Source organism: Apostichopus japonicus, chromosome 20, assembly GCF_037975245.1.
Source record: "Apostichopus japonicus isolate 1M-3 chromosome 20, ASM3797524v1, whole genome shotgun sequence".
Lineage (NCBI taxonomy): Eukaryota > Metazoa > Echinodermata > Holothuroidea > Aspidochirotida > Stichopodidae > Apostichopus > Apostichopus japonicus.
Genome location: NC_092580.1, coordinates 33,609,781 through 33,636,497, shown reverse-complemented (window position 1 = coordinate 33,636,497; position 26,717 = coordinate 33,609,781). Strand labels below are relative to the sequence as shown.

At 38.8% G+C, this 26,717-nt stretch overlaps 1 protein-coding gene across 1 annotated transcript; it reads left to right on the top strand.

Moving 5' to 3' along the window:
- The first annotated feature begins 253 nt into the window (after positions 1-253).
- On the top strand, positions 254-26,691 carry LOC139961462 (uncharacterized). Its single transcript, XM_071960645.1, has 3 exons — positions 254-269; positions 3,535-4,494; positions 24,390-26,691. Exons 2-3 carry the CDS (start codon positions 4,131-4,133, stop codon positions 25,337-25,339), a joined length of 1,314 nt encoding a protein of 437 aa, XP_071816746.1. The 5' UTR covers positions 254-269; positions 3,535-4,130; the 3' UTR covers positions 25,340-26,691.
- Positions 26,692-26,717: the final 26 nt, after the last annotated feature.

Here is a 26,717-nt window from a genome sequence, read left to right as displayed (position 1 = left end):
CACAACATTTACTACACGCGCAGCCGTAACCGTAACGACGATGTGTCACAGTGTGTTAGTTACCGTATAGGTGGTATACTATTATATATATATATATATATATATATATATATATATATATATATATATATATATATATATATATATATATATATATATATATAATATGATATAATATAATATAGTATAGTATACCTATGTAATGTTTACGTCCGGTTGTCTGATGATCGCCGCACACTTCAAGCTTGAAACTCGAGAAACAACATGCTGTAAGTTACCGTATTGGTATACTATATTGCTCTACTACTAAGTAATGTGCACCTTTTTTTATAGTCCAATAGGAACATTTATTCCAGTTATGATTTTTTGTTTTTGATATATATTCCGATTTTCACAATATTCACCTTTAAAACGTGAGTAATTCCTGAGGAAATGAACGACGTGTAATCCTGTTGAGTTTCGTGTTACAACTGAGGAACTGGCTAAGCAGTCCAGTCACATAAATTGATGAACTTCAAATTAAAAGTGATATTGAACACAACCTGGACTGACATCAAGTATAAATCTGGTAGAAAAGACGAACATTGTACTTGTTTGATTAACAGAGTCGTGTCATCTATACGGCTCAGATGTAGCCATGTAAAATCAATAACGCGTCAGACACTAGCGCAAAAACAGTAGCACGCCCTCCGACACTGATTGTCGAAGCTGTGATGCTTATTTTGGTTGCATTAACACTCCTCATTTTAAGGAGGAAAAATATATTCCACAAAGTCATTTGAAAGCCCCTCGATCTCCGTATTTTGTTCATAAATCTAGTCATGATTGTGTTTTTGGAAAGTTACTGCGTGATTGCGTGTTACTTATGATTGCCACGATACAACTAACAGTTCTAACGGAAGTGAATCGAAGTATTTCAGTGATGTGCGAAAAGGAAGTAGCCGGGCCGCAAGTTTTTTTTATGCAGGTAGGTTCGTACCATTGTGTATATTGAATAGCCAATCACAGCCAAGTTCATTTTGACGTCATCAAATATGCACGTGTCACTCGCTCTAAAGCAGTAAGATTTGTAAACAATGTCAATCTGATGCTGTATGAGCATTGTGAGTTCGAATCTCACATCTGCCGAAAATTTTTGTTGTTGTCATTAGCTGTTTTTATCTTTTATTTTCTCCCAAACCAAGCATTTTTTTGTTCAGAAATCTTTTTCATTTCTTCGCATTTTTATAACTTCCCAAGTGTAACCTTTACTGTGAACTCAATACAAATACAGTATTGCCTTCAACACATCACATACAAGAAAAAATGTTCCTCTGATTCTTTCTTAGATAAATGCTAGATCTTTTGTAATGTGTGTCACTGAAGCTGTGAAGGCAAAACTTAGAATAATGATTATTAGGCCTAACCTAGTAGCCTTTTAATGATACAATTTGTAGGTCTGTTATTATTTCAATTTTCAATGACTGTCTAAGTAATAATACTTTGTGTCAACTGCAAATTTCGCAAAACTACTCCCTGAACAATTCGTATGCACAAAGATACGTTAAGAAGATCACTAAGATAGGAAATTTGTGGCAAAGAATTCTTACCAGGTTTCCAAAATTTTGGAACGAACACAGATTTCATATTAAAAAACTAAAAATTTAGTCGGTGTATGGCTAAAGCTAAAGGAATAGCTTCGCTAGAGATTACTGCAGCATTGTTGTTGCATCAGGCTAGCACGTCAGGTTGAACTTATCGACTTTAAATATTAAGTGTTTCATGCTTTCCATGTCATATTTGATGACGTCAAAATGAACTTGGCTGTGATTGGCTATTCAATATACACAATAGTACGAACCTACCTGCATAAAAAAAACTCGCGGGCCATCCCATCCCCACCACCATCGAGATTCGGCAGAAAAACGTTTAATCGGTAGAGATTTGTACATTCATTCGGTGGAAGAATAAGACAAGTCTACCGGACCAGGACGCACTCAAAGAACTTATTTTCGATATATAACTCAGATTGTCATGATTGTCGACTTTAATAAAAAAGACAAACATCCATTTGGGTCGGTATATATCGAGATATGATACAAGCGTATAACTATGTACACATATATGTACATATTATATGTATTTGTAAATGTTTTATACTATCGTTATTATATGTGGGTCGTAGCCACTAGGAGCATCGGGACACTCGTGCCTCCTCCCCTGCCCTCCCATCAACCCCCCCCCCCCCCCCAATCTCTTCCAAGTGGCGTTACAACACATATACGAAAAATAAGTCGTAAACACAAATGTAGGTAAAACGATGGAAGTGCTAACAGTCATTTTTACATCAAAGCCCCTTCACCGAAACATTTTTTCTTCAGAGGGAAGTAAAATTCCTACCAGCATTAAACCTTTACCCAAAGCGGACGTCAGCCACCCTAAACTTTGAATTCATAACAGAGGGTGAAGCCTATGTGGTATCATGAATAGTCATATATCAACACAAGCGGTAATTAAATTTAAATTCATAGACTCTGAAAATAGGGACACAATCTAGGCTTTGGCTCCTCACATCACGAAACTATAGCTACGCGTCTGTATCTAACACACCATTAAATGCCTTATTTAATGTATCCTCTATGATGACAGAGTGTTATATGAAGATCATTGGAAGATTCCCTGCCTACAATAAAACAATAATAGCATATATAACAGTACATGCATATGCCTATACTATGACATCAACCGGCCTGTAGTATGCCACTTAATCGTAAAATAAAACAGCAGCATGGAAATAAATACGTGTCGTGCTACAATAGAACTCTATTTACTTTGTGTACAATGCCTTCCGCGTCACGATCCAGTTACCATTTTGCCGTGTAAACACAAGTATTCTTTAGCTATTCTGGTTGTGATAAGTTCTTTCAGTTTGAAAGTATATGGCCTATATAGTTGCATAAACCGATCACAGTGAAATCACTTCTATTGACAAGATTTATACAGCTATCCTTGGCCACAATCGTAAACTGTCTTTCTCCTGTTTAAAGTGTGAGTCCAGTCATTGTGAGCAACAGCAACAACATATAACATGTTAACATTTAATTCTGCACATGTTAATGGAGGAGTCAGATCATTTGAAAGTGTAGCAGAAAGTGCCCCGTTGTTCTTGTCAAAAGGTTAATATTTTTTATACGACGCTATCGTTCCAGATAACATCCGTTGGTCCTATACTTTTAAGATTTACAATCGACGGAATACTTGGAATCTTTTATTACAGTTTTCTGGAGTGTTTTCTTTCATTTTGCAGTTGATGCGTATCAATCTTTTGAGATGTGAATCCGCTGGACTGGTGACATTTCTTTGTGGCTAAAGCTGCTAGGGTAATTACAAACTTATCAATTATGCGGAGCGACTAAGCAAATATAGCCTACATTATATAAAGGTGTCAGCTAGGTCACCAAATCCTACACGTAAAAAAAAAGTCTTTTGAGGTATACAGTGCGTGACTGATGAATTCAATTCATAAAGGTTGATATATAATCTCATATTCAACAGAAAAACAAGACAAGCTCCGTAGTAAAGTGCGTCGTTATTCACCTTGCAATTAACGCAGAATGATGATCCTGTGGTGTCTATGGGATGAAAATCACGTGACACAAGTGACATTCTTTCGTGTGGAACAAAACATCCTAGTTTTTTATCTGTGAAGTTTGCAGACCTCATGACGTGAAGTTTAATCTGCCGGACGGTAATGAGCCTATCTAGCTAACATCAGAAGGATACAACATACCAAACTATATGTCACAGTATATATTGGAATACATAAAATGCAATCTGCCTGCCTTATTCTACAACGGTATCTCTTTTACTACGCTAAAATGATACATTTTACTTTCGCATTAAACTGAGTATGCATTATCTCTCAACAATATGAATGATCGCAGAACGTTATACCCGCATTTATCACCTGCCTGAAATCTCCGATATGAATGTGTATACACTAGACTGCCTTTGCCGACTGTCACTTGTAGATATTATGTATAGATCTATGTATAAAATATTTGCAAACTCAGAATAAATATATCACGTCTTCTCGCCGGCAGTAGCAACAATCGTTTATCCGTATTTGGGATTTAGCTCCAGATGATAATATGATATTTGGTCGAAATATGTCGACGAAGAAGAGGTTATGTTATTGTTTCATTTCGGTAATGGTGATACTTTCTTATTTGTGTTTGGGTTCTCTAGTGTTTACAGCGATCGAGAGACCTCAGCAATTGGAAAACGAAACACCCGAGATTAAAACACTCGAAAGAATCCTCGATAATCTGGATAAAATGAGTGATTCTTGTAATTCATCTGATTCGTCGGGTGATATGGAACAGTCATTCTTTGATTTACTGAATGAAACTCAAGAGTTAACCAAGAAACTCTTACAAACAGAGAGAGAAAGTTTGCTACCATGGGACTTCCTTACTGGTTTACATTTTTGTATGACAGCGGTGACCACTATCGGTAAGTATAGTTTAGCACATTGGTATCCAAACTGTTTGTTTGTGATCCAAATGTTATCATGCTGTGGCATAGGGAAGGTCTGTGGGGAAAGAGGGAGGGAAGGAGGGAAGGTAGGGGGTATCCTCCTCCCCTTCGAGAAAGTTTTATATGGTTCAGGATGTTTAGTTTCAAATATAGTGTTATATTGCAACATTTTTCATCCGAAGTTTTTGGCGAACGTCAAAAAGTGTTGACGTCCCTAAAATGGGTCGTGGCCCCTTTCCCCCCTCCCAATTTAATACCAGGGGTTTAGATTATTAGATTAGACAGATAAAATCGTCGCGTTAGGGGAGGGGGGCAAACGTGGCGAGGATACCACTTTAATTAATTACATATTTGAAATAATGTGAGGGCATATCTGTCCGTGACGTGACCGTGACGTCTTCACAGATCAACGAGGTGTCCAGCATGAGTTGAAGGAGCGGAGACTAGTATTCAGATCATTTTAGTCTCATAAATATATTTGGCAAATTCGGTGAGACACGAAAATGTTCCAAATGTAGCAAAACTTATAAAACATAAATAAAAAAGAATATCCGAGAAAATGCAAATAAACAAGACTTTTTTTGTTCTTGTTAAAACCTTTTTATGGTGATAATCCAATGCTTCATGATTCAACCTCATCTAGCCGAAAATCATTATTTTTTGTCCGTCTTTTTTTTGTCTTCTTCGTTAAGCCGACAAAGCTATTCAATCTATTCAATGTGCTACAGCGCATTTAATATAGTGTATACAGCTTCAACATTTATATAATCAATCTTTTTTTCTTTTCTTTTTTCCTCTTTTTTTGTGTGTCAAAACTGGTAGTCTTACCAATCGATAGACCGTAATGCGTAATCTAGCCTGTAAGAATGAGTTGAGTGAGATATTCAAAATGATTCACTCTTTGTTATGATGGCTTCAATATTGGTCGAAGACCGTATAATAGTTCTATTAATGTCAGAAAGGTCTCGTATCTTGGTCAACAGCGTGTGTATGTGTGTGCAGGTACGTGCTGTATGCGTTTGTGTGTGCTGGTAGAACCCCTACATCATAAAGGAACATCTGTTCTGGTTTAGGCCTACTCTTCATTTCATCAAATCCTCTTTTCTGTCTGTATGGTAGATCATGACAACCTATGAGGCGGTACTTTGAGGCGTTTCTGTCTTTAAAAATATAACAATTTTCATATTTGATACAGAGTATGCAATGCAGAAGCCGTTGCTTGGCTGCTCCTTGAAATAAATTGTGTTCTTTGTAATAAACACCCGAAACCGATCTTACCAGCGTTTATGACAATCATTTTTAGATCGTATGTTAGAAGTAATATCATTTTTCTCGGCGAGGGGGGGGGGGGGGGGTTGCAAGGGCGTAGGAACCGGGGGCTGGGGGGCGCCAGCCCCCCCAGTGAAAAATGTGGAGGGGCGGAAGTATCATTCCGCCCCCCCCCCCCCGCTCCGTAAGTCAGAAAACCCCTTTTTCATTTCCAAATGAGAAAAAAAATCTCATTTGGAGCACCAAATTGCATCTAAGGCCAGGTGAAAATACAAAATTAAGTTTACAAAATGGAGTGGGTGTTGAAGTGTGCTATATTGCACCAAATTGCATCTGAGGCCACCTGGAAATGCAAAAAATCCAAAGGGGAGGGGGAAACCCCCTCCCCTTAGACCCCTCCCCCAGGCCGGCCATCAGTCTTCAGCCCCCCCACTCAAAAGTACCTTCCTACGCCACTGGGGGGGGTGTATCCATAAAGCAACAATAAATATTAACTGTCCGTATGTATCGCCACGCCAAAGTCCTATATTCGTGATAAATGCTGCATTGAAACGTCCACGCCATGTGTATGTTCATCATTTAGTTATTTCTGCACAACACATTTATAATAGTTGTGTGTTTCACAGGCGATTGCTACACATAGCTGGCAAACTTAATGCTGCAAGACTATACTTCTGATTACTATTGACACCGATCACAACTATAGTTGTCACCTGGGAAGTAGCAATTCCCTGTTGCAACACATTGCCACAGTTGATAGCTCAATAATAAAAAGCTATTCGCTACAAGAAGACCATTACTACAAGAATATTGCTGATTGTATACAAGAGACAACAGGTAGTAGTTGTACACGTACCGCGTACCATATCAGATTGATTGGAACACGATATAAGAAACAATAAAATTTCATTGAAAAACGTGGGAAATTCTTTATTATTATTTATTTTTTTAAACTTTATTTTCAGTGTTTTGATTAGCTTTCTTGTTTCTCCCCCTTTACTTATCAGCGGTGACTAACGGGTTTACGTGACTGCATGCATGTGAAAACCGTAGAATTACACTGTTATTTCATTGCTACTCAATAATAATGTACGAGGTTCTATTATCTGTACTTTATTGACGTTTCCCTCCTACAAAAATAAGGAAAGTAAATAAGAAATGTTCATATTTTAATCAAAACACCCTTATTTCACTGAAAACCAGGAAATAATGCAACTATGTAGACATACCACCCACATTCCTAGATACACGGATACCATGAACATACCGTGAAATTCTTAGACCAGCATTTGACAATGGTTATGCATACTGCTGACTAAACACCTACTGACCTTTAAGTTTATTCAACTCTCCAAGTTAACCTGCCGACTATCTTAACAAGTTGCACGTACACCGGAAATAATCGTCCATATTTCACATATGGAGAACGACAATTTACACAGAAGTAGCCGGGCAACACTTGCAACATGACCGAAACTTAAACACATATCCAATGAGATTTCACAAGGTTTTCCAACAAAGTCAAAGGTTTGAAAGGAGGCCGGAAAGTACCGAGCTGTCCGCCAAGTAAAAACGATGCAGGGGGCCGGGGGTTTAGCTCGATTATAGAGTTGTATTGACTTTGAACCAGAACCGGGGCTGACGAATTGTGATTCGACTTTTTCAGATAATTCGATCAATTAATGGAACTTAAGAAATTCTGTCCAATAAGTTGAAGTCTTAATTGTGTAATTCTACAGCCTGTTTTTTTTTTTTTTTTGTCATATTGATCCTTATACGCGATACAACCTTACATTAATAGAAAAATTCAAAAATTAACAGCTCGGCCACCGGGAAGGGATTTTTCTTTTTTCCTTTTCATTTGTCCTTAGTTATTTTGCCAGGAGGTTGGTATCGCCAGGTATGGGGTAACCTCCCAGTACTGTAAGCTTCCCCTCGTCGTTGTTTATTAAAGCTTCCATTATGTGATTATTGCTTGCATTCCTTAATAGTCTTCTGTAATAGTCAGATCTTCTTTTGAATTTTCTACTAACCTGCAGAAACCATGGATCAGGCTCCCCCCTCCCCCGCACCACTTCCCCCTAACACAATCTTATAGAATAAAGAATGCGTCAGATCAATTCACTTGTGTACCTCGTAACCGCAAGGATTATGTTTATCGTCCTGCAATGTGTGTGCGGCAATGGAGGTTTGTTACTGGCATTCCCGTCTTTTGGGCTAATTAGATCAATTGTATCGTAACTGTTATTTTCATGGAATTGTCTTGAGGGTAGACCAGCTCTCGGCAGGCTGTCATGAACGTGTGGTCGCAGGACCAAGTGGAGAGAGATATATATAGCTACACTCAAAAAAATGAAGTGTTGAAAAGTAATCGATAAGTGTCATATCAAACACTTCAGCCTAGCTCGTACAGGGACAACACCCTCCTTGCTAATTTTACACTTTCCGAGTGTTGAAAATCTAACACCTCGCTGGTGTTGAATTTATCAACACCTGCAGGTGTCATTGTCACACCCAGTCCCCTAAATTTAGCTCTTCAAAGGTGTTTATTACTCAGTTGATGGGAGCGCTGTAGTAACACCACATGTCTGGCTATTCTTACACTTTTTGCGTGTTGAATATAGCCAACATCTTACTGATGTTCAATTGACACTTGCAGGTGAAATTGCAAACCCCAAATCCCATAAATATAACACTTACACTCAAAAAACGTGATACACAGGTTAAGTAAAATTATACTTAATTTTCATGTGAAATAAGAACACTAAAACATTTAAGTAAATATGACTTAACTGCTGGTTTGTACAGTTTTACATGTTTAGTATGTAACGCAAATACAATACTGTCATGTAAAATTTTGCCAGAGAAGTTTACATAGCACCCATTTAGTAATTATTTTATACAGGTTTTAGGTTAATTATTACCTAGTAATTAGGTAAACAATATATGGATGCATGTTTGAATCGCTCACAGCAGAGAGGTACATTTAAGAGAGAGCAAAAAGCAATGGCAACACAAACAATTCAGAATGTGCGATTTTCAGCAATTAAACACCCTGCTACCTTCCTATTCCAGAGGTCCATATATTATATCCCATTAAATGTAAAATAAACAATTTAGGCTACAAAAGTAATGTCTTGTGGAATGAAGTCAACTTAAAAGTGCCAACATTTTCAATTGCTACAGTTCAGTTACTTGGTCTTTATTGTTTGCGCATGCCTTTTGGTATTCCAGATTAAACACAAAGAAACAATTCTTCTCAAAGTCAATTTCAAATATGCAACAACTTTAGATATATGCTGATCTGTGGGATGAGAAAACGTAGATTGCTGTCTCTGATGACTGCTACACTGCAGTTACTTTGTCTTTGTTGTTGGCTCGTACCTTTGGTATTCCAAATTAAACACAAAGAAACAACTCTTCCAAAAGTCAATTTCAAATAGGCAACAACTTTAGATATATGCTGATCCGTGGGATGAGAAAACGTAGATTGCTGTCTCTGATGACTGCTACACTGCAGTTACTTTGTCTTTGTTGTTGGCTCGTACCTTTGGTATTCCAAATTAAACATAAAGAAACACTTCCCAAAGACAATTCCAAATAAGCAACAACTTTACATACATTCTGATCCGTGAGATGAGGAAACGTGGAGTGCTGTCTATGACAACTGCTAAACTGCAGTTACTTTGTCTTTTTTGTTGGCATGGTAAGCATAAAAATCTCGAATCTGGTTGCACTTCACACCACCAGGCAACTGGTTGACTACTTTTTGGAAAAATTCCCAGGCACCGAAACTTGCAATTTGGTATAATTCAGATTTAACATCGTAGAATGATTTGAAGCAACATCAATGACTTCATAAATGTCCTCTCGGGTAGGGCATGTCTCTCGATGATCACAAATGACTGCTGAGGATGTATTTTGCTTCCTCCAAGAAGTACAGTAACACATATTGCTGAGGTCTTTCTGAAATCTTTTGCAAATAGAATTCCAAGTTGATGCTACCTAAGTAACAAAGAAAAGAAAAGAAAATTCCCATCATAATGAAGTTGTCTTAAAACACTCTTGGAGCATAAGCAGTTATTAACATGTACCCCTCACAAAACATTGACATTCCTAAAGAAAATGCACACAATTTCATCAGTTGTGGTTGTCTTCTTCAAGCACGTTTGAAACTAGAAAGCCAGATGGCCTATAGTGATTCCTTGTCAAAACAGGAACTTGCATTAAACTTTCATCAGACAATGTAGGCAACTTTTACAACCAATGCATCATGTTAACAATGCTTGAAACAATGCTCACTCCCATTGCATGCAATTGTGTAGATGGCTATGAACTATAACAGCTAGATCACTTCCATAATATCGCTAAATTATAGTTGGGCCTAGGTCTAAAAGTATCACCGATCCACATCAACTTCTTCCTACTTGCTACAACTTACAAGCTAAAATGGCAATTAGTGGTAATTATATATTACATAACATGAACATATGTTTATCCCTTAGTAAGCATAGTACCAGCGTAACTATAGGCCCATGCCCGATGCTATTAAAAATGCATTGCCTTGAAATAGCCTAAGTATATCCTACTAGTAGTACTACTACTACTTAAAAAAGTGACTCGCAGGGTATACGAAGTTACGGTTAACGCCCAAAAGGAATAGAATGCACTAGGTTACATAAAAGGCCTAGACAAAGTCCCCCGTCCGTCCGTAGGCAATTCCGTTTAATTTTACTTGTATGTAGGTAACACAGATTCGTTGACAATTATGAGGTGACTATGACAAACAGCACCTAGCCTATTATATTAACTTATCGTATGACTTTAACGTTAGGTCTACGTAACGCAAGCGATTCAAATGCATTCGTCTACCCAACTTAGTCGTGGGTCTCTAAGCATATCTCGTTCTTTTCACGTTCACTTACGTAATATCAAAACATACCTCCGAATTTTTCAACCAATTCTTCCAGGCCCCAGTCTCCTATAACGTCATTTTCCATGCCATTGTAGCTCGTTACCGCACACTGAATACGTAACGTTATGTGGCTTGCACGTATATATGGCCGTGGTTACTATAGTACATTTAGTAACGATAAATGTTGTCAGTGGTTTAAACACTTAACTTGCACTAAGAATCCAGCTGATGGGAGGTTCGACCAATCGGAATGCTCGAATTGAAAGTACACTTTCTGCAGGTGTAAAAAATACACGCTACATGAATTATGTAACCCTACTCAGGGTCAGAGTAACCCTTCAGGTGTAGGGTGAACGGTTACACCTGGAAAGTGTTCAAATTCAACACTCCATTTTTTTGCGTGTATATTCTGTGACTAAGAGCAGGGACCAGCCAGATTGTGGCCTATATACAGTGTTAACTGCTCAGTGGTCCACCAGCCAGCTGTGCTGTGGCCTTACACAACCTTTCGCGACCAAGAGCCTGAATTCGGTACTTTTGGCGCCACGGACTATATGCAGCGAGGCACCGGTCCTTGTCCCAGAGAGACTGTTAGTCATTCCTTGTATAGGCCTACTCGTATTCTAGGATAAAGACATATTTAGCTGTACTTATATACTCTTCCTTATTTCAAGATTATTATTGTATTCGTTCTCATTCTGTTGTTCTTCATGGGGAATCATGGCTGGCTTTCATTGTATCCATTCTGTGGTAAAGCCTTGTGTTTATTCATCTATATATGTATCTAATAAAACGGTGACATCCGTATGTTCCGACGTCTCTATGTTCCGACGTCTCTATGTTCCAATTTTTCTTTGGACCAAAATTTTTTGGGACCCAATTTTTTTTCGGACCCTATGTTTTGGACCCAATATCTCTTCGGACACCATTTTTTGGACCCAATATCTTTTTGGACCAAATTTTTTTTGGACCCAATATCTTTTTGGACCAAAACTTTTTGGGACCCAACTTTTTTCGGACCCCATTCTTTTGTGACCCAAAATTAGGTCCCAAAAAATAAGGTCCGATAAAAAAATGGGTCCCCAAAAATCGGGTCCAAAAAATTTAGGTTCAAAAAAATTGGGTCCATAAAAAAATTGGGGTGAACAAAAATTGGGCCCGAAAAAAAATTGGGTCCGTAAAAATGTTGGTCCAAAAAAATTGGGTCCAAAAAGAATGGGGTCCGAAAAAAATTGGGTCACAAAAAAATGGGTCCGAAAAAATTTTGGTCAAAAAAAATTAAGAGTCCAAACAATTTGTCGGAACATAGAGACGTCGGAACATAGAGACGTCGGAACATAGAGACGTCGGAATATAGAGACGTCGGAACATAGAGACGTCGGAACATAGAGACGTCGGAACATAGAGATGTAACCAATAAAACAGTTAAGGCGTGAAGTGAGTAACCGTACACAGACGGTTCATGACATATATGCCACATCCTAGACACCTGTAAAACATCAGCTTGTACACAATATGGTAACACCTACAATAACCAGAGCACCCAAATCAAGTTAATCCCACCAAACTTTACAAGTACTATGTATTAAATTTACATTCACTGGTTCAAAATTGTGATTCCTCCCATCAAATTTCCTGTGCTCAATTGCTTCAATCAAAATATAATAATCTACGGATTCAGATAAAGATACGATTTCCGTTACACCTTCCAATTCCCTTTTATGTTTTAGCAATCTTGTATAGTTCGAAAAATATCCAGCCAGGTATAATGAATATTTTTAGCCTATATGAGATGTGGTGCTATATGATGAATTCATGGAACTTATATTTGTACGAGCATGGCGTATGAGATTTATATTCTCCGAGCAGCAGAATGAGCGATTGTTTGGTTATCGCCCACTGTAATCGCTCAAAGTCACGCCGTCCACGCATGAAGTGTTCTGTTGATTAAGACGAATTGAAACTTCATGCCTTTATAGACTATCATTAAATATTTGATTCATTGAAACCGTATTCATCAGGATCTGAAATATGTGGAGGTTCACGAATGACTAAAGTTGCTGGTTGTTTTTGTAAGTAGGGGAAATAAATTCAGTAATGTAGGGTAAAGTAGGGTAATGTTTCAAATCACGCATGGTGCAATTTCCTTCTACAGACGTCTTACAATGTCTATGACGTTAGAACTATAATATGCATAGAAAACATTTTGTAGATATCTCTCTGATTGCCAGAAAAAGTGTTAGTTTTTTGCCACTGGAATAGGTATGGTTCGCTAGCAGATTTTGGCATGACTGTGAACCTGACCGGGGGCGGGGGAGGGGTGCGGAAGCAGTGAACATTCCAATACTCCTTTGTTCTGGTGTAGTTTAATGCAGGTGGTTAGTGGAAGATTCAACACAGCATGTCTGTGTATATAACTGTTTCAAAATTAACATGAAAACGTAAAGTGATGTAGGCTAACCTATAGTATAAAGACGTGTGGCTATATATAACATTGGAATAACAAAATATGGTCGTGGTACCTAAGTTTAAAGCGTTTAGAATTTCTTTCTTCATTCGGCACACCCAGGACAACTCTCCCCGACTCACTCGCTGCATTTATTCTCTGGTTTATCGCATCAGTTTCTTCTAACATAGGCATACAGGATATTAAATGCCAAGACCTACCCTTCGAACATAATGGCTTGCAAAGCAATACGTAACCAGGGGCGGATCCAGGGGGGGCCGACCCGGCCCCGGCCCCCCCTTTTTGGAAATCAGTTGCGTTTTTTATATGTGGGAGTACTTCAAATTCCTAATAGGCATAACTTGGTGAAAGAAAAGCCTAATATATATCCAGCTGCTATTCCCTGAAACGCGATCGTTTTTATTCCAAATTTGAAACTAAGGCAATTATCAGGCCTACGCGACATCACGTATTAATTAGATACGGCTCAGTACTATAGTGCTGACTATTACTGTCAGGGAAAATCAATGCACAGTTAGCAAGTATATCATAATTATCTGAATGAAAGGGGGTGTAGGCGGTTTTACACTATCTAACGCAACGTAGTGGCCAAGAACCTGAAGTATTTTTAAGGGAGGGCCCGAGGAACATGAACTTATAGCATGCTCCTCGTGGTGAAACATAATTGCACCTATTAGGTGAATTGAGTGTACTGTTAATAGTAGGAGAGACTAGTGTAGGTTGTTATGACCAACTAGACCGGTTTCTGCTCTCAACTTTTATAGGAAGAGCTTCATCAGTAGTAGCCTTTGAATATTTTTGTCACACCCCCAATAATTTGGTCGCTGTCGGCAAATTTTGGGTCTGTCGGCAAAAGGAGAAAAGGTGAAGAGAGCGGAAGGGGAAGAAAGAAGGAAAGCTGAATAGAGAAAAGGAGAACGGGAGCTTCTTTATCGGTTATTTCGATTTTCCAGTTCTTCATCTGATAAACTCATTCACCAATCCAATCACCCGACGCCTGCAAGTTAAAAACCTCTCGGAAAATAACTGATAATGTCACGGCCGTCAGTATAGCTACTGTAGCCAGGCTCAGCTAGACGAGTGCCAGAATCGCTGGCAACTCAGTGAAAGAAATGGAATTAAAGGCTTCCGTATAGGCCGCAGCCCATGAGTCGTGCTATCGTGTGACAACGTGTTGTTATTATCCTCTGTTCAGAATGACGTCATCGCAGATGTCATCCGAATTGTACACAATTTTTAACGTTTCTCGCTTGTATATCAATGAATGTTGTTATTTCTCATTACCGGAAAGTTTTCTGAACATTTTCATCACGAAGTTTCACTATTTCAACGATCGGTGAAAGAGAAAACACAGTTCTATAATTGGTCCCAATTAATTCTTCTTCTGCCCACTGCCATAAAAATAATATCGAAATGGAAATTCTACCGTGCCAAATTTGACTTAAAATATGCACCAGATTGCATCTAAGGACGTTTCAAAGCTAAATATTTTCCAAAGGGGAGGGGGCACCCCCTCCCCTTAGACCCCTCCCGCATTTCAGTCACCACTTCCAGATCCGTCGGCAAATCAAATCCTCCACACCCCCCCCCCCCCCAACAAAAAAACCTTCGCTACGCCCCTGTCCGCGTGTTGCGAGATTAAGTGCCAATGTTTCAAAAGTACATTTTTCAAATGCATGGTTTTGATATGGGGTGTATAGGTAAGCTTGAACACCATTGGTGGTTCCTTTTGTTTAGGTTTGGTAGTGAGGTATTGCCCACGGTTTTCAAATTTTATGCCTTTCGTGGCTGAGGCAATTTCCTCTTTCTTATAGTTACGGAGTAACAGTTTCTCTGTGAACGCATTCTTTTTCTGTAAGAAATCAGTCTCATTGTTATATAGACGTGCGTATCGTAAGACTTCCCCTTTAATGAAGCCTTTAAAAGTGTCTAATAACCCATTGGTTTCAAACCTTGGACTTCTGAAGATTTTCAAATCTAGGTATGTTACCTCGGTGTGTAATATTTCTACCGTAAACTTTAAGAAGCGGTGAATTTCATTCAACCTGTTGACTAGTTGTTCCAGTTCCTGAGGTGAACCGTCGTAAAGCAATAGAATTTCATCTCTATAGCGGAGCCATTTTAAGATTTTATTATCTGTCGGTAAAATCTGGTTTTCCAGTCTATGCATGACGATATCACAGATTTCCGGAGAGGCTTGGCTACCCATGGCGCAACCGATCTTTTGTAGATAGAATTGGTTATTGAACTCGAAACAGTTTCTTGTTAAAAATAAGTTCAATTAGTTTGCGCATGGATATGGAAGATATTTTATTTATTCCATATTCGTTTTTTTTTCCCGCCTTTTCATATACTTCTTGACATATATCTAATGCCTCCTCTTGGGGAGTATTGGTATACATGGCGACGACATCGAGTGTAGCAAGTACTACTGCTTTTGGTAACGGGGTGGCTTCCACAATTTTCAGAATGTGATTTGTGTCTTTCACATAGGTGCTTTGTTTTAATACAATAGGAAGCAAGAAATAGTCCACAAATTCCGATATTTTTTCGGTCGGTGATCCGTTTCCGCTTATTATCGGGCCCCTCCCTTAAAAATACTTCAGGTTCTTGGCGACTACGTTGCGTTAGATAGTGTAAAACCGCCTACACCCCCCTTTCATTAATAAGTATATCATAATTATCTCATTGAATATATCTTGTTTTATGTTTTTTCTTGGGGTGAATCTGGTGTCATAATTTTCGCGCAAAAGAAAAAACGAATCGACGCAATAATAGTGTATCCATTGTACATGCACTGTTGAGCGTTGTTAAATATGTGTCTATCGAGAACAAATATGTGCACAAAAAAGCGTGTCTGCAACGTTTCTGGTTTTTCTAGTTTTTGGCGAAATGTTTCACCATTTTGCATCTAAGCACTCACAATTAACCAAAAATTTCCAAGGGGGGGGGGGAGTGGGACAACCCCTCCCCCTATACCCCTCCCCCAGGACGCAGATCACTAAAGTGCTACCATCGGGATGTCGGCCCCCCCTTTCTCAAAATCCTGGATCCGCCCCTGGTAACAAACTCATAGAAAAAACACACATAGTAACAGCTTAACAGACCAGCACAAAATAGCTTGCAATGAAGGAAGGAATTATGCTACAGTCAACAGCAGGCTCCTAGCAAGAATTTGAAGGTTCGCAATTGGAATCCATAATGGTATTTAATAATCAAACACAGCTATTGCTTTAGCTGCAGGCTACTTACGCTACATTAATTTTTCCGCTAGAGTCGCATCTCTTACGGCTAAGTGGATGCGATGTCTCTTTGTACAAAAATATCCTTTCCACAGCGAACCGCAATGACACACATTTATATACTCACTACATATTCTTCATACTAATTCTAATTGTTGCAACATAATTCTTTGAAATCTTTGTTGATATCGTGACACGAAAGTGACACGAAATTCAAATGCGGCACAATTTGTTATACATGCAGAGACAATGTATTCTAAACATCTTAAATCGAACGGCGTAACGACTACTTACGCGTTAATAGCAATAATCCATTAAGGGAAAAAAGAACTCCATTATTAAACACGAATCCGTATTCGCATCTCGTCAGGAATTGCCACTAACAACACTTAACGTTTTCAAAAGACGATCGTTTAAGCAGTGTCGCTTTCTGTTACTTCAGAAAATTATGGAATTAGAAATGTTCTTATGTTGACCTGTTAGAAATGTTCTTATGTTGAAATGTTCTAATGTTGCCATGTTAGAAATGTTCTTATGTTGAAATGTTCTTATGTTGAAATGTAAGAAATGTTCTAATGTTGACATGTTAGAAATGTTAGAAATGTTGACATGTTAGAAATGTTCTTATGAAGAAATGTTCTTATGTTGACATGTTAGAATTGTTCTTATGTTGAAATTTTCTTATGTTGACATGTTAGAAATGTTAGAAATGTTCTTAGTTTGGAATGTTAGAATTGTTCTTATGTTGTTTTGTTTGTTCCCTTGTTCTGTTCTCTATTTATTTTCTCTAACTTCATTATTTGTTTCTTTGGGAGGCGTGGAGCTGAGGTTGTCAAATATTATTGAGATCACTTTATGAATAACCGTCCACCTGCATGAAAAACTTAATTTAGGACAAGTGCAATTTTCATAACATTCTAAGACCTAAAGGTTTTTGAGAATCAATGCTTTAAATATGACAGATTGAACACTCAACGAGTCTGTTTTAGAATACAGATCGTAAAGCATTGACATTTTGTAATATAATTAAACATTATGATATGAATCAGTGGTCAAAGTCATAAATGATGGCCTTAAAAGGAGAAATCCAGACATAATATTTATTTAAGGGGCGAATACCTTGAAAGCTTTTTTAAAAAACAAAATCGAAAATCTTGAAGATGTGAGTTTTATAATCCAACGATCTTTTGGACTGTCTATAGTAGTGTTAAAATAAATATTCACAAATGTGTTAGAAACTATTGCATTAATTCATATTGTTCTAATTAATTTTAATAAATTTTAGAAAAGCTCTCTGAGAGCATATATATGTATATATTCATATATATATAAAGTATGCCCTACGATATTAAAAGCTGAATATTATATCACAACTGTGTTCTTTCTACACTGTTCAATACCCGTACCTCTCTGCACTATAACCAGTGCAGCCGCATAACAAGCATATAGGGCCCAATATCGTTTATTATAATGCTAAATTCGGTAGTTTGTTTACCATCACTTGACTAATAACAATCAAAGTTTTATCAAGTTTTTTTTTACAGCCAAAGAACAAACAACCTGACCTGAAAACGGTAATAATGTAAATAAGAAGACATATAAAGAGAAGCAAAATGCTATTTACAAAACGGTATAATAAAAAATATTGATATATAGAGTAAAAGTCGCGAAGAAAAAGGTTGTAAATCTGCGAGGGCTAGATTGACGCAATATATATATATATAACTACACAAAGGTTGAATTTGCAGTGTTGCGTGAACTACTATTGGCTGGTGGTATTAATCTGAATAAGCTAAGTAGTGAGTATGATCAATTTTATGTAATAAGTAATAAACCAAAATATTTGAAAGAGAACACAAAATGGGTCCTACAGTCGTTGTCAACGATCGCAAGCAAAGTATGATCAAGTCAGTACTAGACAGGGATTCTTGTTGTTTTGTTTCGTCTTTGTGATAGAAAATTTTGAAAGCTAGATTATCTATAACAGAAAATCCAATTTAACGTGAATAACTAGACGTGGTAAACTTTGTTACCATGTAGGTATGATCCTTCGAAATTCGCTTACACACTTATTACGGGTTGTGTCCCACCAAAACCAAATGTCCGTCATTAAAGCATAGATTCTATTAGCTTCCAATATGAAGTGGAGTGTACGAGACTCAATTTCAGGTTAATACAACGAAATGTTTCGACACCATATCCATAGTTATGATCAAGAAAAAACGGATGTCGGACGTAATTATTGGAGTGCGCATGCGCGCTACAATGTTGGGATTATTAGCCCGGTCCATCATCTACATGGCTGGCTGGTGAATGCCAGCTGAACATACACTCTTAATTACAATCTCAAATTCACAGGTTCGCTATGCAGGAAAATATTCAGACTCAGATTTCCAAAGAATTGTGGCGGCGAACAGTTAATTCTGCACACGTAAATAAAATAGATCTCATTGAGTAGCATACTTCTTCAAAACAATACATAACATTCTCAACATTGGTTCAACATTTGAATGCATTTGAGTTAACAACATCCTGCAAAAACGTTGCAGCAACAAGTGTTAACCGTATTTATCCGCAAACGACTTGGCGTTATCTGTACTATTTCAGCTCTTGCAACATAGGCACTTGTAACGTTATTATTGCTATTCGCAATTTGTCTCTTAAAACTGTTTCCGCCCGAAGGCGCTTCAGTAAGCTAGGTCGGATCCTAGCCGGAAAACTAGAGACTAGACCGTGAAAATCGAGTTTTGTATTTTTTGGAAGTTGGGTAAGGACGTGGCAAGGTGGAGAGCTGGGAGAGGACTGTGTTCGAATACGGAGCCCGAATCAGTTTTTTTTTGCAACTAATTTATATGTTCTGGAGGTCAAAGTTGGTGGATGTTGATGGGTTGGACGTCATCTATGTTGGTGGCGGCGCGATCTGTCCCTGTGGTGGCTTCGGAGGCTGGTGGTGTGGAGATGTTGGTGGCTGTGTTGAAATTTTGTCTGTTGGTGGGTCATCTGTATGTCCCAGATTTCATCTTGCATGTTATGTAGTGGGGTGTTCGGCAGGAGTTTTGGATGTGGAGTTGATTCTGGATGAATTGGTGTAGATAGTGGCCTTCTCGTTGACATTTTTCGAATTAGTTGTCCCTAAGGATGATCAGTCGTTGGCTTATTGTAGAAAGTTGAGCTATACCGATGGTGTCTTCTGAAGGAGTCTGGCGGTCGAGGTGGTAGGTGATGCGGTAAGCTGTCCTCTGTATTGCATCTAATTTTTCTAGTTGGTTTTCTGCGGTTCGTGAGATGGCCCCCATAGCATAGATTGTCTTGTAAATATATAGCTGTTTCCGCCGAAAGGTGCTTCAGAGAGCCAGGGGCTAAAGCCCCTGACCGGTAAATAAAAGACTCATAAAATGAGAGATCGGAAAATTGAAATATATTCAATTTGAACTTTTTGGGCCGGGTCATAGAGACTCGTGGCTGGACGGTGGCAGGAAGGTAGCATATTTTATTAAGGCTGGAGGAGGCGATGAGTGGTGGTGATGGTGGTGAGTGGCGGCTAGCTTCAACGGTTGGATCTAATTCTATACAAAGTTGGAGGCTAGACGGTCTTTTTTTTCCCTATGGCGGTGTAGCTGATTCTGGAAAAAGTTGGTTGGATGGTTTCTGTTCTGGAAATACGTTACGTTTCTGCAGGAAGCTGAGGTCCCCAAATTTCCATATCTCGGCCGGTGAGGGAAGTCGTATCCAGGACATAGGGTGCCTGTTTTAGTTGATTCTTAGTGAAGTGGTGTAGGTGATGAGTGTTAACGGCGACTTTGTCGAGGAAGTTGTCTATTAGTTGATTAAGTCTCTCGTTCACTGATGGAATGTTGGCAATGGTTGTCACTGTTTCACAATTTGTATCTTGTGGCAGATGGTAGGCGATTCTGCATGCTCTGCGTTGTGTGGCTTCAAGTTGTTCTGTGTTATAAGTGGTAATGTGGGCTAAGGATGGTGCCCCATATTCGAAGAGTGGTCTGATCAACATCTTGTAAATCTTCATAGTGGTGCTTGGTGATGCTAGCGGGTGCTCTTCAATTCTGACAAGTAGTCTGACACGTTGTCTGACTTTTCTTTGGTTGAAACGATGTTGGTACCCAAGTTTGAGCCTGTTGTCGATGTGTATTCCTAAGAATCTGACTTGGTTGGTCACTGGGATGACGGTGTTATTGAGTGGGAGATATGTCTGTCTTCCTCTAATTCTTTTCGTTTGACGGTGTAGAGAATCTGTGATTTCTTCGGGTTTAGTTCTATTCTCCAGTCCTTGCACCATTCGTGGATTCTGTTGATGTAGTGTTGTAGGTATGTGTCTGGTCCAGGTGGCGATATCGTCTGCATTTTGTGAGATTTTAGTATAGCCGTTGTCTGGTTGTGGGATGTCTGGGCTGATGGTGCTTCCCAATGTGTACCAGTGTTGATTTGTAGTGGTGAAGAGAAGGATGGCCCCGTTTTGAAGTAAGAGACCTTCGTGCCACATCCTGTCGAAGGCTTTTTCTGCATCAAAGAAAGCTGCGAGGGTGTGGTGAAGTTTGTTTCTATGAGTTGAAGTGTCTTGTAGAAGGTGGAAGAGTTGGTCAGTTGTGCTTCTGTTGCGGCGAAAACCTGACTGGCTGTCAGGGATAATGTTGTGGTCTTCAATGAACTTGGAAAGACGACGGGCGATGATTTTCTCTAAGCATTTTCCGAGGACTGGTAGGAGGCTGATAGGTCTGTAGCTGCCTGGGTATTTGTGATCCTTGACAGGTTTTGGAATTACTATGGTGGTGGCTGATTTCCAGATCTTTGGAATGTTCCCAATCTTGAAAGAAGCTGTGTATAGCACGCTGAGTGCGTCAAGGAGTATTGGTGGAGCTGCATTTAAATGTAGGTAATGAATACCACCTCTGCCTGGTGATGTGTTGCATGTCATGCATGTTTAAGTATAATGCGGATGTCTTCTGGTGTGATTTCCTGGATGTAAGTTTCATGTCCCTGGTCTTCCTTAACTGAGATCTCTTCTTGGGAATGGTAAGTGGAGTGATATCCTCTTTTGATAAAATTGGCTAGTCTAAGGATGTTTTAGCTGTACTGCGGATTGTCTGGAATAGAGTGTACGGTGCTGAAGTAGTTCCTGGTGGTTTCTGCCTTTTCCTGGTCAGTCGATGAGTGGTGACCGTTGTAGTTCAGGGTGGGTATTTGCCGGTGCTTTGTTGTGATGTTGAAAATTCTGTTAACTGTTTTGCAGAAATTCTTGGCATTCTTGTTGTTTGACAGTTGTTTGCTCCTGTTGTTGTATTGATCTTCTTTTTGTTTGTGGATGAGTTCAGCAATTTTCCTCTTACTGTTGTTGTATCTTGTTTTGATGTCGGTATTCCTTGTCCTCTGGAAGGCTCCCGAAGTTGTCTACGTTGTTTGATGAGCTTGATGATATGTCTCGGAAGTAGAAATCTCCTTGGCGGAGGATGTGTAGGTACTGCAATTTTGTTTGCGTTTGTGATAAGATCAGTGATTTCCTCAGCTGCTCGATCAATTTGCTGGATACATGAAATATTGTTGTACTGTTTAATATTGTTCTGGATGTGAATCCTGTAAGGGACCAATTTGCTTCCTTGTAGTCAGGTCTAGGAGGAAGTACTGCTGTTTTGGTGGTGGTGTTGAGATGAAGGATTACGGGTCTATGGTCTGAACCAAGGTCTTCTTCGATGTGTAGAGAGTTGAAAAGATGATAGATGTTGCTGGAGATGAGGAAATAAACCAGTTGTTCTGGTTCATTGTAGTCTGTGTAGGGTATCTTGTGGGTCACCGGTATTTAAGCAAATAAGGTTGCTGACTGACAAAGGGTGGTTGAGCTGGATCCCTACATTGTTGGTTGACCGGCACCGTAGCTTCGTGTGATTTGCGTTGAGATCTCCAGTGATGATGATGTTCTTTGTGTTGCTGCTAATTGATTGGAAGAAACAACTGGGAAAAAGTTTTGATGGACTGAAATAGACGCACAGGACCATGACTTGTTTTCCGTTGTGAAAGTGATGTTGATGGCTGCTGCTTCTCCACCTTGGTCGGTGTAGGTGTTGATGATGTTGTTTTTGTCTATTTCTGTGAAGTTGATGTTTTTCCTGACTGCAATGATGATTCCTCTGGTGTCTGCAGGTCGCCTGGTGATGATGTTAAAGTCTGGAAATTTTGGCTGGCGGTTGTGAAGTGTTTCGTTGAAGCATGCTATGTTGATATCAATGTTGTTCATGTATTCCTGTACTTCTTGTCATTTGTTGTTGGTGGAGTTGGCGTTAAATTACATGATTACTGGGGCATGGCATTATTATATACAGTACTATGGCCGGGTTCGGCATATAATACGTGTTTTGAATGATGATAAACCAGGGCCAGGAAAACGACCAAGCAGTTTTATTATAGACCGGAGGGTGTTACATTTGCGATGGTAGACTATATGCCTACAAGTATTCGTTAGATTAATCGTCCATTAGGCCTTCGGTGTAAACCACCGTATGTTCGTAAAATTTCGCTAACTAAGCGAGGATACAGTAACGTCAACATGTTGTTCAATTTGTCCAATCAGTGTCCAGGACTTGTGTATTTTCTGTCACGTCCGAAACAGGCGTGATTCGTGATATTGCAGGCGCATGCTAGCTAGAGTACTGTTTATAAACATTACACAATATAACCTAGCTTTGGTCTATGTTAAAGGACCAAACGCCGAACTTGTTTCTTCGTGACCGAAATAACTTCAAACGGGTTGCAGTTACAAAGACCCCTCTATTGAATATGAACATCTAATTTTGACCCTGAACACGCACTACAATGACATGTGTTTGTAAACAAATACAGTTGTTCAAGCATGTGGACTCTCTACATTTGAATTTCCTGTTTGAATTACGTCAAGGGTACGGCATGTTAAGAACATAGGAGGCATTATGTATAACGCATATTACAAGCTGTTCAATGTCTGTATGTTTAGATTTATTAGCAACCATCTTGTCATTTTAGGTCACGGCACCTTATTTTGCTCTGTGTATACTCTTAATATATAACGGATGGTGTATTTGTAGGAAATACTTAACAAACAATGTTTGTCTACCCTACTTAAAAGCCAGGGTAGGAATAAAATTAACTTCGATGTGTTGTAAACTGTTAAAGGCCCGCTATCAGTCCAGGATACCTTTCTATAACGTGTTTGTTTCTTCTTAGGTGGGGGGAGGGGGTTGACCCTTTAAACATCTGAGGCTCATATATCAAAGTGGGTGTACTAATTTGGTCTAACACAGAGACCATTAGTTATGTCCTCAAAATAATATGTTTACTGTATATTCCAGATTGTTATGACAGGGATTAGAAAAAATTATATTGAATGTCATCGAACGGTGCTCTATTGCAAATATGAAGTTAAAAAAAGGAAATGTATTTCCCTGAGTTCTTAGAATTTAAAAAAACAGTGGATTTAAGAGCTGTAGAAACATTACAAGCAATCAAATAAAAATAAACTATAACATACATTGACAAAAAGTCGACCAGAAATGGTCATTTAATTTGTTAAATGCAATTTACGAAACCTAACATAGCCTATGCATGATTCATTCCGAGCTTCATTGTTAGGGTATATATCCCAGTTGGGTTTGGCGTGGTGATGATGTAATTTGGCTCTAGCCTGTAGCCCAAAGGGTATATCAATGCACAACGAAACTTCACTGAGAATTGGGGGGGGGGGGGTTGATTTAAATTAAGCTACTGCCATGGGTTACAAAATTTGAAGTAACATTCAAAGAGATATCTACTGACGTATGGTCACGTTGGTGTTGACGTCATTTCAAGACACGCCCTCCTTGCTTATGGACCAATCTGCAAATGGATGCTTGTATATGATAACACAATGCCATGTGAAGTAACTGGCTCCAATTATATCACCATTAAAGTTGCAAAAAAAACCTAATTTCATTGTCATTTTCTATTTTTCTTTCAGGATACGGTTACATTGCCCCGGAGACCCAGCTTGGGAGAGGAATCTGTATTTTCTATACAATCATCGGTATACCGTTGAACATCTTCGTACTAGCCAATTTAGGAATTTTTGTCGCACAGGTGGTCTCAAAACTGTATTCATTGATTGAAAAATGTTTTTCTTGTGGGGGAAATTCCCCAGAAATACATGACGTGGATAATTTAGGAGACTTGCACGATGATGAAGAAATTCATACTGATCCTGATGGCGTGGGAGAATGCAATCCCAATGCACCAATCACGTTGACGAATACTGCAATACGTTACAACAATAATGCTTACACGCCTGACGACGACACTGCAGTACCAAATATGACCGTCGATATGCAAGAACGGAACAAGATGGCGGACGAAGAAGAGAAAGCAACTGCAAGAAACGATGTAGGTAAACAATCACAAAAACAAAACACAGAAACGAAAGAAACAGCAATTGAAGAAAACATCAAAAAGGAAACTAGAGCGAAGAAGTTACAATGGGAAGCAAGACGACAAACACCGAGACCGAAACGTCAAACAACGAGAATCCCTTTGTGGTTTCTTTGTTTAATATTGTTGATATTTTGTGCTTTGTCATCAACTATTATATTTTATCAAAGAAAAGGTACTCCTTCGTGGTCCTACCTCGATTGCGTGTACTTCGTCATTGTAACCTTTACAACAGTAGGGTTCGGTGATTTGAAGTACGGAGTATCGAATTTCAACGACGTTGATGACACGTTTACCTGGGTAAAAATCGTCTATATTTATATCCTGATGGAACTGGGCCTGGTTGTCATGGCGGCCACAATAACCATATGCTCTGAACGATGGAAAGAAAACGCAAAGAACGCCAAAAATAAGCTTAAACGTAACCGTATTGTCCAAAATATCACAAGACAACGTCGGCGACGGCAGTACCCAACAACAACATAACCAATAGAATATATTTTTGACATTGAATTTTGAGTTGAAGGGAACTATTTTATTAATGGAGACCACAAACCCATAGAATACAACATACCGCATAGAGTATAAACTGTAAAGAGTATATATGGAATTAATCAATCTTTCTCATCGGTGATGACGTCATTTACGAATGGTATGACGTAACCAAGAATATTGGTGTGACCGAACGTCTTGAACATGTGCACAGTATCATCCATGACATAAAAACAATAACCCGAAGACACGTACAAAGTTAAAGCAAGTACAGTGGAAGTGATACAAGCTTTTTTTTTTATACTGGTTAGATTTCCCGGCGGGCCACAATATAAAATAGAAACCTCTGTTGTTCCCCAATTTTATTTTCTCTTTTGTAAGTCAGTAAACTTGCTATATCATTGGTTGTTATGCCGCTTATCCAATTCTTACCTTAAAAATGATTAGCTTCATGACTAACCCACTTGATCACATGAGTAAAATGATAATTTTCACGTGATGGGGCAAGGGATGCTGCATATGGCGACGATGTGTAAAATTTTAAAAAATAACGCAGTGATAAATTGTTGAATCATTGGAGTTTTATTATTTAATATACCCTTTGACCCTCGGTCCGTCAAACCTTTTACAGATATAGTGTTAATATCTTATAATTTATGGTTGAAATCAGTTTAATGTTCCTAAAATGTTATCTACGCAAATCACCTTCTACGCAAAGCATTATTAGTAGTGTTTACATTGGTAACTCAACAAGTGTATGTATACAGCAATAACCTCATTTCAAGTAATAACGTACTCTGATAAATGTATTGATCCAACTGGCACCTTCATCACCTGCTCTGTGGTCGAGATAATATATCGCAGTTCATTCCGTTTAGTTAGATGTGTGCATTGTGCAATGATATGTGACGTCATTCACGTTTAAGACCCACAACTGTTCTTATAATATTTTGCCGTTGTTGAGATGACTTGTGTAGAAACCTTGGAAAATTAGTTAAAATTTGTGGCATTGGGATATTACATTATGTTGGTGGAATATGATTAAATGACAATGACATGACATGAAAATTAAAAGGTGACTTCTAATTGTGGAGGGATCTTCATTGCATCGGTGAAAAACAACAAAAACCAAGAACAATTAAGTCTGTTGTTTGGTCATCAAGTTGATGATAAAAGTGCGGAGAAGGGGATATTGTAACTGTCATGGAGTCTAACTGGGCGCCATCATCTGGGATGGTTTTACGCACAGGTACGTAAATATCGAAAAACGGAATGGCTTAGACCACAGTGTTTGTGCGCGCTTTTAATTGTATGTATGCGGAAGCAGTTCTTTGATCTGTAGGGCGGGCGGATGGGGCGGGTGGGTAGGTGG

Coding starts and splice junctions, on each gene's coding strand:
- LOC139961462 (XM_071960645.1), top strand. CDS start 4,131: ATGATATTTGGTCGAAATATGTCGACGAAGAAGAGGTTATGTTATTGT. Junction 4,495..24,389: donor GACAGCGGTGACCACTATCG/GTAAGTATAGTT, acceptor TTTTTCTTTCAG/GATACGGTTACATTGCCCCG.